This window comes from Lepidochelys olivacea, assembly GCF_965140295.1.
Source record: "Lepidochelys olivacea isolate rLepOli2 genome assembly, chromosome: 8".
NCBI classification, from domain to species: domain Eukaryota; kingdom Metazoa; phylum Chordata; order Testudines; family Cheloniidae; genus Lepidochelys; species Lepidochelys olivacea.
The window spans coordinates 100,796,684-100,808,944 of record NC_140418.1 but is presented as its reverse complement, the minus strand read 5'-3'; the positions used below and the strand labels follow the sequence as shown (position 1 = coordinate 100,808,944).

At 50.0% G+C, this 12,261-nt stretch overlaps 1 protein-coding gene across 2 annotated transcripts in view; it reads right to left on the bottom strand.

Moving 5' to 3' along the window:
* Positions 1 to 2,597: 2,597 nt before the first annotated feature.
* Positions 2,598 to 12,261, bottom strand: part of BEND5 (BEN domain containing 5) — a 1,397,007-nt gene continuing 1,387,343 nt past the window's right edge. Inside the window, exon 13 of one of the 2 annotated variants that reach the window (XM_084637918.1) lies at positions 2,598 to 4,986. In XM_084637918.1, the coding sequence (XP_084494044.1) occupies positions 4,866 to 4,986 (121 nt within the window). In that variant the 3' untranslated portion in view covers positions 2,598 to 4,865. The remainder of the gene's footprint in view (positions 4,987 to 12,261) is intronic. The other variant, XM_084637919.1, reaches the window with a different exon arrangement.

The following is a 12,261-nucleotide window of genomic DNA, read 5'->3' as shown; positions in this document are numbered from 1 at the left end:
AGCTCACTGGCATCTTTCCACTGGACATCAGTGGGCCTTGGTGCAAGCCCTATGTGCCCAGGTGGTGCTTATGTGGGACAGAGGGGGAGCCAGGGAGAGGGGAGCAGAAGAGCCGGGTGATTCCAGCTCCCACACTAGCGCTGTTCTCCCCTAAGGGCTGTGGAGGGTTGGGAGTCCTGGCCCCAGCTAGCAGAGGCAGCCTGCTGCGGTAGTGTATAGTGGATGCATCTGGAAGGTGGGCGAGCTCCCCTCACACACTGGGCTGCAATGTGCCTCTGTGGGCAATGCATCAACACCACTCCCAATGCAAGGCTGTGCCTTATATTCTAGGTTACCTTAACAGACAGGGCCAGCCAGCCATCTCTTGCTTTCCTCGCTTCTACATACCGACATACAGGTGTATTTTATATGCATGTCTCTTACCTCCGGCTTTCTCCTGAAGATCTTTGTTTCATAAGGAACACATTTGTTTCTAATCCACACATGCAGCTCTCATTTCATTTAAACAAGGGCCCTATATGTCCATCCAGAGGCAAATAATAAATTTTAAAAATGGCCCTTGAGAGGAAATAAAAGCTCCTATTTCTTTGCAAAATAGTAATGTAATTACACCAGACCCTCGCTAGAATGCACATCTATATAGCGCGAATTCACATATAACACGGTCGCGGCCATGGCTACCAAACGTAATTACTTTCATTGCAATTCATTTTAACGTGGTCCCCGCATTAACGCGGTAGTGCGCATGGTTCCCAAATCCTGCACTCTAGAGAGGGTCCGGTGGACTTAGTCCTCTCCTAAAATCCAGCTGCAGTATTTGTTTGACCTGTGGAACTCACTGCTGCAGGGTCTGCATGTCAGACAACTTGGTGATGTGTAGAGAAGTATTTCTAAATGCACTTTCCAGAGACCATTTGGCATCACATAAAAGGGAACGGAGTTGGTTTTCCTGGTCAAGTCAATGGGACTTGGGCCTGCTTAGACCTGTGCTGAATTTGGCTCCTAGCTCCACACATTTCTTTAATATACTAGTTCTGTCCTCTTGCTTTAAAAAAAGGAGCCTTTTCTCCTATCCACTGGTCTGAGCTTTGACCAATCAGAGGACAACCTTATTGCTAATATTAACTGCAGAACCATACCTTGCTGTGACCGAAAAATTATTATAAATATTTGGTATTGGTTATAAAATACAGCTGCCTGAAAGCACTTTCCTTTTCCGTCGCAGTACATAACCACCTCATCACACAGCTGTGTCATGTTGTCCTCCTTGGAGATCTTTGCGTGCTCCATACAGGCATCTGTCCCCTTAATTCACAGACCTTTAATAGACATCATTCTTTTAAAGAAAATCTTCACCCTTATGTATAGATAACTGTTTTCCCTTCAAAAGAAACTGACCGTACAGGAGAAGATGAGCTAGGAGGTATATGATCTATGTGGAGTGGGGGAATTCTCTTGCATGCATTTTGCATGCATTGGTCCATCTGTCTCCATCCAACACACATACACCTGGACTATCAGAAAGAACTTCCACGAAGATGGCCCTGCAGAATTCCAGGAGAGATTTAATTTGATACAATATTTAGCACTTACATAGCATTTCACATTGTACAAACATTAAGGACCTGCTTGTTCCACCCTTGCTCATGTTGTACCACACTCTAAATGGGACTGCTTGCAGAGTAAAATACTACTCAATGGGAAGATGGTCAAATCAGGCCCCAATTAATTATTATTATTATCCTCTGTTTACAGATGGGATCACAGAAAGGTGGAATCACTTGCCCAAGTTGGTGGCAGGGCCAGGGTTATTGCTTGGGCCATGATGGGTCCAAGATAGCATCATTATTTAGTATTTCTTTTGTAGTGATGCCCAGATCCACAGGCAGGATTGAATCCCCATTGTAGTGTAGAAACGCACATGAAGTTGCAGAGGAGGTGATGATGGAGTACATTGGAGGAGGAGATGTTGCAGGGTTAGGCTGAGATGCAGGATTGAATGGAAGGAGACAGGTCAGGAGTGGAGAGGTTAATCTCCATGGCAATAAAGACATTAGAACATAAGAACGGCCAGAGTGGGTCAGACCAAAGGTCCATCTAGCCCAGTATCCTGTCTTCCGACAGTGGCCAATGACAGGGGCCCCAGAGGGAATGAACAGAACAGGTAATAATCAGTTGATCCATCCCCTGTCGCCCATTCCCAGCTTCTGGCAAACAGAGATGAAGGACACCATCTCTCCCCATCCTAGCTAATAGCCACTGATGGACCTATCCTCCATGAATTTATCAAGTTCTTTTTTGAACCTTGTTATAGTCTTGGCCATCACAACATCCCCTGGCAAAGAGTTCCACAGGTTGACTGTGCATTGTGTGAAGAAATAAATATCCATTTAAGTTAAAATAGTCTGAATACAGAAGCCAAATGATAGGAACCTTTGAGAACTGGTAGCAGGACAGTGACCATGCCTCTCTTAGCCACCCTTCACTGTCCAGCCAACCCTGAGGGTTGTGAGCACATCTGCAGGGAGGAAGAGAAGGAAAATGTAGAGACACACTCAGCTGTTGCATTTATCACTTTATTCATTCTTTCTAGAGTAGATTCTCCAAAGAATAGGAGACTTTGCCTGAAATCCTAGATACATGGAGCCATTCAGAAAGAATCACCAAGGAATTCTGCAAATGTTTTGTTTCAATCAATATGCAAAGGGAACATTTTTTTCCTCCGAGTAAACCAACTTTGCAAGTCTTCCACTAAAACCTTATAAAATCCAACTATAGTAATAAATTAACACTAGATTAATTCAAAGGACAAGTTATCCCCGCTCTGCGTGCCTTCTAATCCATATCTCCAAGAGGTCATTTTAATTATCATGCTGTCACCACTATTCATTACTCTGTGTATAGAGCCAGGAAAGCAGCACTGTGCCTTTTAGATGCATTGGTATTCATCATATTAAGGCATTTCACCCTCCTTAAAAATGCACACAGTTTAACCCTGTAACCTTGAAATGCTGACAATATTGAGTTTGTTTTTATCATTTTCCTTCCCATGGGTCATCTTATTTCTTGTTCTCAGCTTGTTTCCTATTCTCCCATCTCTCCCCTTCCCAGAGATTAAAACAATCAGGTCGATGGATTTTATTTGACAACATCTGTGCATTTCCACTTTTGTCACTTTCTTGGGACTTCCTTCTTTTTCAGATCCAAACAAGGCCATATTCTGCCCTCATTTACACCCACCATGAGGCTGTGGGGGCGGGGGAGGATGACGAAAATGAGGCACGGGCTGTAGGTTTGGCTGTATATTCAAACGTTGCCGTGTAGCTATGTGTGAGGTTTACCCGAGCCACAGACCTGGAAGCCGTATCTTCTGCCCTGACTCTGCCTGCTCTGTGCTTCCTGGTCAGTGCAAAGCAAGTGGAAAGCTGGCGTAATGGGCCAGCCAAGCATTCTCCTCAGAGAGGGGAATCCTCATGCCACACGGAGCCATTTACACTCACCAGACAGGGGAATGTTGGGGATAGGATGAGGCTATTCAGAGGGTGGGGATGGCGTGCCTGGCACTTTGCCAGATGCCCAGCTGGTGCAGCAGTCCATGTGGGACAACTGCAGCCAGTGTAACAATCTTAGGCTGCTTTCAGTTTTGCCTAGGGCCTTTTCAGCCCCTTGGCCAGCCCAGGATCAGGGATCAGCAGCTGAGAATCTGGCCCTAAGATCCAGATCTAAACTTCTCCAGGGTTTGGGAATGGAGAGGTCGAGCCCATCACTAACATCTGGTTTCCTAATCCCATAGAACCTGCAGAAGGTGTGATTAGGTTTCAACTTGCTTTCCCTGAAAAGCTGAGGGACACTTCAGATCGGTCACATGAGACTTGGGGAGGAGGCTGCCCGCTGGAGATGGCTTCTAGCACAAGTTTCAATGCGTGTAGATACTATGGGCCAGATTAGCTTGTGGAGGTGGGGGGAGAAGAGTCAGGGGGTCCCCCCTATGCTTTGCCCCTCACCTCCGTCATGAAGAAACCAAGAGGGGGGGCCAATCAATGCTGCCAACTGTGCGTACTGTACTGGGGGCAGGTCTGAGCGTATTCCTGGACACTACCTAGCAGTTGCTTGGGGAGCACAGGCTATGCCTCTTATATGGGTCTAGCCTGGGCTGCTGGTGAGTATAATGCCTGGAACTGGCTTCTGCAGGCACAATAATGACACCAAATGGGCGCCACACATCCTCCCCCATCACGGCTCAGCTCATGCTCTGCGAGCGATAACCATCACACACGTGTGCATGCGTCTCTCTCAATTAACAGGGCTACAGGAGTCTCTCATGAAAAGATCTGACGGAAGAACCAAAATAGGTGCCAGGAAATGAAGGATGGCGCAAAGCAGGGTACAGAGGGGCATGCCTGCCTACCCCCATGGGCTATTTATATACACAATAGCCCACGGTAACTGGAATAGCATATGAGACTTGCATCAAGACTTCTGAATTTTACACTAAAGGGGTAAACATTGCACTGGGTGACAGGGGGCTTTGAACTGTTTGCTCAGTGAATCAACTACGCCTTTAAAGACAGAGAGGGGGAGAGGTTTGGGGGGTCCCCCCCTGCTTTGTAACTAATGGATGTTCAGCTGCAGTTAATGATTTTTGTGAATCTATCTGTTCACATTTTCCAGAGCTGTGCCAAAAGATGTGGAACTGATTTACCATTGGTAAAAATTAAATCATGAGTAACATTTCTAGCTGATTTCTCCTCCCCCCCACCAACTATTTGTTATTTTACTTATCTGGGGGGGAAAGAAAGAGCAATTTCAACCCCCCCAAGGTGCTGATCCAACTCCACTTCCACAGTGCCTGCTTCCCAATGTCCTTATGACGAGTGAGAGTGCTCCGTAGGATTCGTCTGGCTTCTCTTCTCCAGCTTGCGGCCTGGGTGGCTATTCCCTGGGCCCCGCAGGGTGGCACATTTAAAAGGGGGCATTTTTTCTTTCCTGAAGAAGGAAAAAAGAGAGGGAAGAAAACCATTGTGAAATAACACAGTCTTGCAGCAATGCATAAACCACACATTTGAGATGTTTTTAGGAAAATCCTTGTGCAGAATCTCAGAGCAATTAGTGTATTTGCAAGTGAGACTTCAACTGGCGGTCTAACTTGTTACAGACCAGTACAGAATTATTCCCTCCATGAGTCTCCAGTGTTTTCTCCAGTCAAGCTTTATATATTCCTGGTGATGGGGGTTCTACCTCTTCCCTTTGGAGATCACTCCACTGTCTAGTAATCTCACAGCCATTTTTCCTGGTGTTCAGCTAAAACTTCTCTTTGCTTTATTCCACTCAATGACCCCCTTGCACCACTGTGAGTATTTCTCCAGCGTGTACGTAACCTACCAGTGAACGTGTGTTACAGGTCCCTCCTCTATGCCGATCCATAGAGGACATGAGTTGTTATAGCAGCTGGTTCCAGAGCTTCCTTCTTCAACTCAAGTCACAGCTGCTCATGCTTTTAGCTCTGGAGGTCCCCATTTCAGTCCCCGAGATGGCGGCCATCACACTTATGTCCTTTCCCCCCACTCCTGGCAGACACGCACGGTCCTCTGAGGGCCTGTCTACACAGCGCCACAGTCCAGACTAGGGGGGTGTGAATTGCAGGGTACTCTAGCCGTCCTGTGTAGACCCTGCTGGCGCGACCAGAAAGTTGCCTCGTTCTCGTGGACATAGTCACATTCAGCCAGGACTATGTTGACATGAAGCTTTTCGTTCATGCCAGCAGGGTCTACACAGGGCAGTTTGAGCGCAGCACGTAAGAGCACTTTTCACTCCGCCATAATCTGGACGGCGGCACCGTGTAGACAAGCCCCGAGTCAACCTATTTGTAGTGAATACTGTTCAAATGGTGTCCGAAGTCAGCCCCTCCAGCCTCAGTGACATTTGATGCTCTTCTCCGAATTCTTTCCAACCTCTCTAACATTGAGCTTGCTAATGCAAAATTCATCTGAGGGTGAAAAACAGCCAGAATTTCCATGGGCTTCTTTGCCAATATTGCGATAGGAATTGAGAGTGCTTCAGCTCTTGGGCTGAATCCTGTCACCACGATGGGCCCTATCTCTTTCCACCGGCTGCTCAGCACTGGGCGAACTCTGCTGCCAGTGAGGGAGTTGCACCACCGACTTCAATGGGAGCAGAGTTAGACCAACTCAGAGCCCCTGCGACTTCCGACCCTACACATCCAGGCACTACTTAGATTATTAAGACTCAAAGCCTTGGAAATGTCTCATTTTCTTTTCATCGCTTTTGCTACTTGTTTACTTTTCTGCCCTTCACCCTCAGCTTCTTCAATGAAACAGACCCGGGAAGGGTAACTTTTGTTTCTAGTCTGTTTCACTTCCTGCTTCTCACGCACAAGCAGAGTGCTGTCCTTGTTGTGCCCAGCACCTCAGTGAAGTGTTTGCTACTCTTATTTTTAAATAAACCTCTCTCAGCTTCATTCTTTAAAACTCCTGAAACATTTAACTCCTGTTACGTTGTAATGCCCCTCTCTTTTTAAACAAAATCTAGTGCTGGGCCTGACTAAATCCATATCCTCCATCTCTGATTCTGATGCCACTCGTACAGCTCCTGGCAGTTGTTGGCCTGCAGTGCAGAATTGGGCCTGAAAAGCTGCAAAGTGTTACATGATTTAGGCTGAGTTCTGCCTCTCCAGATGCTGTGTCTGGGAAGAAGCTGCAAAGCCCAAGCAGTGGTACCCTAAGCATAGAATCATAGATTCCTAGAATCATAGAATATCAGGGTTGGAAGGGACCTCAGGAGGTCATCTAGTCCAACCCCCTGCTCAAAGCAGGACCGATCCCCAACTAAATCATCTTTTCATTGAAAGGCTGAAACGTCTCTCGGGCGCTGGAGGAGCGCAGTGCAAAGAGGCATTTGTACTTGTCCCTCCCTGCCCACACACGCCCTCTCTGGGGCGATTAGTGCTGACAGCAGTAGCATGAGCCAGCACCCCATCCACTGAGCTCTGCAAGCTTGCGAGTGAATTATGGCTGCCCCCTGTGCAAGGTGCATTCAGCGGGAGAGAAAGGCTTCCCTGTACGTGCTCCCCATACAGCACACCTGCACTGGGGTGGCCATAATGTCTCCCTCTGCCTGGTTCACAAATAATATCCTTCTATTTCATCTCTTCCTCATCTTGTCACGGCACATAATTATCTCTCTCTAGCCAACCTGGCCATTGTGCAGCTATAAAAACAGATACGACTTTTGATTTCTTCTCCATTATAAACTGAGCTATCAGTTTCCAGCCTGACTAGAGAAAACAAAACATGCCATCAACCTGCTTCACAATGACTGATAGGCTTAGATCTACCCTGAGGGCTGCCCTCACTGACTCAGCTGCCTTATTCTACACAGTCTGTATTTCTTGATTCTCTCCCTGATGAAGTATTCCATTTAGCTGTCATGCTGCCAGTGCTGTTTGTTCATCCACTGCTGCTCTGAGAAGATACAAACAGAGATGGCTCCAGACTCCTGGTCTAATATTTAAGCGATCAGCAACATCCTGCCTATCCTCCGAGCATTGCCTCGAGTAGTATTATTACCTATATGGACCACCACAGTGCCTAGAGGCCCAACCAAGATCACGGTCCCGTTGCGAGAGGTGCTGTACAAACAAGTAATGAGAGACAGTACCTGCCCCAATGAGGTTTACAACTGAAATAAACAAAGGGGGAGGGGGGGAGTGAAGTGATTTGTCCAAGGTCACACAGCAGCTCCGGAGCAGAGCTGGGAATAGCTAGGTTTCCTGATTCCTAATCCTAGGCACTGAACCTCCACTCCTTGATGTCACATTGATAATATGGAGGGATCTGCTTTCACCTGGGAGCTGTAACTGCAGTTAAATATTGGTTAGTCGCTTTGTTTTAATCGGTAGAAAGATTTGTCAAAATAGATGTGAAAATAATCAATGTTTACACGGTACTTCCTTTTGCTAAATTGCCGTCCTAAGGCACAATGAGGTTTTGAAAAGGGGACTGTTTACATTTAAATAAAGCAATTGGTTTGGCGTGGAAATGGGGGACTCATGAAATCTAATGTGCCTGGAGACTGAATGGAGAACGGGCTTTTTATGTTTAATTTGATTAAATCTTAATGTTTCTGGGCTCAGTGCTGGAAACGAAACCCAACAGCAGCTTAAGCACAAACATGAAACTGACCAGAAACAAAGGGCCTGATTCTTCACAGCATCACTCCCTCTTTACGCCAGTACAAATCCTTTGATTTCTATGCGGTTACTCTGGCGTCACACTAGACTAGCACGGTCCAGAACCATCCCCAGAAAGTGAAACTGGCTAGTCTCATTACTCCTGGTCCACTGAGTAAAATGAGGAAGTACAACAATATGATCAGGGTCAAGAAGATAAAATAGATCTTTAAAACTCACTCATTTTTAATAATCTAGGGTGTTATTTGTAACACAGATAAGGGAACCAGTGCTTAACCTTTCAGCCGCAGCAACAGATCATACTGTGTGATTTTTAGATGTAGTCTAAGTACCTGTGATCTATAGCTTCTGCTGGTTCATGAATACCACGTGCACTGTTCACTTCAGGTCCATACAACAAGGTGATTTTGGAAATACAATAAACTGACAGCAGCCAGTGATCTAACTGGGGCTTTTAATAGGTGCCCATGGAGCACATGATCGTTAATGTTACAGTAATGGCAAACTGTTCTGCAAACTTCACTCTCCCAGGCACTTGGCATGCCAGTTACAGGGTCATATTTAGGTCAAAACTTGCAGTCACCTCTCCAGCAATCTAAACAGTCAGCTTTATGGCTGAAATTTGCCACACTTGATTGCTGCCTAAAAAAAAAAATACATTTTTGAGGTAAGGAAGTGTGGAAAACAAACTTTTCCTGGGGTATAAACATTTGAACCACCCTAATTTCAACAGGAAAAATAGTTCAAGTCTGCAACTTGACATTGGCATAGTCCACACTGATGACTAGTGTCCTAGTGCCTTCTTTTTCCCCGCAGGGAAGGGATGACCTGGCTTGTGTTTTTGCAGAGCTCATCTCTTCTCTCCCCACTCCTCCTGCTCCCCTGTGGCTGGAAGCAGCTTGTCCCTTCCTGCCTGCACAGTGTCGAAAGGCAGCTAACACCTTCAGGCTGCTGGTGGCCACCGAGATAACCCAGCCACCTCCTGTCCCCCAGCTACGGTGCAGCCAGAAAGGGGTTAAGCCCTAAGGATGCATTGTGCACCAGGGCCTAGGGAACCGGACTGCAGGGGCTTCAGCAAACCTGGCCCAGGAGGTGGCTCAGCAGGGGAGGGTGCCTAGGGGACGGAGCAGCCCTGTGCTCCCTGGGGGCAAGACCCAGGGCGGGGAGTGGGGGCAGGTGAAGAGGGTGCTAAGCCCCTGCCCAGGGGGCTGCTGTGAAGCCTGCAGGCTTGGGGCAGAAACAGGCTGGAAATTGCTTCTCCCCTTGCCACTCCAGAGTTTAGCTGAGGGGCAGAGAGAGGCTTCCCCGTGCCAGTGTTGTTCGGCTCCTCCTGGCCAGCGCCCCAGACCAGAGCATCTTGAGCTTTCCCGGGGCACTGGCCCAGCCAGAGGCAGGGGGGAAGGAAGGAGCCTCCTTTCCAGGCTGCTTGGGAGCTGAGCGCTCCGACCCGGGGCTGGTTCTCTGCACAGCGCTGGGAACGGGACACACCCCACTGGCGGGATATGGAGGAGCAGCAGGGCTGGGTGGGGGGGAAGGGGCAAAGCAGGGAGAGGACATTGAGGGGAGGAGCATGCGAATGGCCGATGGGTGGGCAGCAGAGGTGACACGTCACCGGCCGCTGCCTAGCCCCTGCCCGCACGCACCAGCCACCGCTGCTCACAGCCATTGCTGGCCGGAAACGGGACGGGGCCCCGCTGGCCGAGAGCCGGCACACAGCGGGGGCTCAGCTGGCGGACCAGCAGGGGGAGGACCACACCCCCCCCATCGTTGGCCACTGGACCCCCCGCACTCACCGCTGGTGGGCGGGTGGCTAGCGAGCAGGGATATGGCCAGCAGCAGGACCCACCAGTGCTGATGTGGGGGAGACAGAAAAAAACAGGACAATTTGCCTGTTTTTAAGAAAAAGTTGGGACACCTGCAGGAAGGCTTAAATACGGGACTGCCCCTCTAAAAACAGGACATGTGGTCACCCTACCCTATACCCTATAGGCCCCTGGAATGGCAGGGAATAGATTAAGGGAGATATGCTCAGATGATCCCGGCAAGTGACCTGCACCACACGTTGTAGAGGAAGGCAAAAAAACTCCCCATGTCACTGCCAATATGACTTGGGGGAAAAATTCCTTCCCGTCCCTACATCTGATGATGAGTTAGATCAGGGGTCGGCAACCGATGGCACCCGTGCCAAAGATGGCACACGAGCCGATTTTTAATGGCACGCTGCTGCCTGCCGGGTCCCAGCTGCCAGCCCCGCTCAGCCCGCTGCCGAACCCAGGCCAGGAACCAGGCAGGCAGCAGCGTGCCATTAAAAATCCTGCCCGCCCTGGCCCGCTCTTCTCCGCCCCCCGCGACCCCGCGGGGGCAGGGTGAAGAAGCTTGGTCCTGCCCAGCTGCTGCTGCAGGGCAGGCAAGTTCCCCTCCCTCGCCTCTTCCCCCAGCGTGCTGGGTTTCTGCCCCTTCTCCGCTCCCTCCCTGCCACCGATCAGCTGATGGCTCTTGCGCGGGAGGGGGAGAAGCAGCCGCAGTGCTCGCTGCTCCGGGGAGGAGGCGGAGAAGAAGGGGGACGGGGCAAGGGAGGTGGAATCAGGGCTTATCCCCTCCAGCCCCCTGCCCTGAGCCGCTCTGGGCAGGGGGCTGGGAGCAACCCCAGGACCCTAGCCCATACCCCCAGCCCTCTGCCCTGACCCCTGCACCCCCCCTCACACACACCCCAGTCCCCTGCCCTGACCCCTGCACCCTCCTCACACACACCCAGACCTCTTCCCGGACCCCTGCACCCCCCTCACACACACCCAGCCCCCCACACCCCATGCCCTGACTCTTACACCCCCCCCACATTCCCACCCCCACCCTGAGCATCAAACGGGAGCTCCTGCGCCTCCCCCCCACATTCCCACCTGCACCCCTCGCACCAAATAGGAGCTTCCCAGGTAAACTCTCCACACCCAAACCTCCTGCCCCAATCCTGAGTCCCCTCCCTCATTCTAGCTCCTGGCCAGACCCTGCACCCCAACCCCAGCCTGCTCCTTCACCCCCAGCCCTGTGCTCAGTGCACTCCCACCCTCAGCTCAGTGCAGAGAGAGAGGACGAGAATGGGCTAGGGTACCCACTCTATGTGGGCAGGGCCGGGACCCCAGACCGGCAGCGGGCTGAGCGGGGCCGGCAGCCGGGACCCTGGCTGGCAGGAGCCGGCGGATGGAATCCCTGAGCGGCAGCAGGCTGAGCCGCTCAACCCACTGCTGGTCTGGGGTCCCGGCCGCTGGCCCCGCTCAGCCCACTGCCAGTCTGGGGTTCTGGCTGCTGGCCCCTTGCCAGCTGGGGTCCCGGCCGTAGGCCCCGCTCAGCCCACTGCTGGCCTAGGTGAATGGAACCCCAGATCAGCAGCGGGCTGAGCGGGCCGGCGACGTAAGATCAACATTTTAATTTAATTTTAAATGAAGCTTCTTAAACATTTTGAAAACCTTGTTTACTTTACATACGACAATAGTTTAGTTATATAATCTATCGACTTTTATAGAGAGAGAGAGAGAGAGAGACCTTCTAAAAAAACGTTAAAATGTATTACCGGCATGTGAAACCTTAAATTAAAGTGAATAAACGAAGACTCGGCACACCACTTCTGAAAGGTTGCCGACCCCTGAGTTAGATCCTGAGCATGTGAACAAGAACCAGCCAGCCAAGCTCCTGAAAGGGAGTATGCTCAGTGTTACCTCAGAGCATTGTCCCACCTTGCCCAGCTGTGGCCATCTTTGATGTTTCAGAGGAAGGAGAAAAATCTCACTAGAATACGCTGGGGGCAGGAGCAGAAATCCCTTCCTGATCCCTGCATGGGACTGGCGAAAGCCCTGAAGCATGAGATTTTAGGAACATGAGAAATGTGGATGGGACCCCACACCCATCACAAGCAATCCCATCATACAGTCCCACTCCTACATTTGTCCAGCTCTCTCTCAAACCCAATTAAGTTATTTGCCCCCACAACTCCAATTTGGAGGATGTTCCAGAACCTCATCCCTCAAATGGTTAGAAACCTTCTTCTGAGTTCCAGCCTG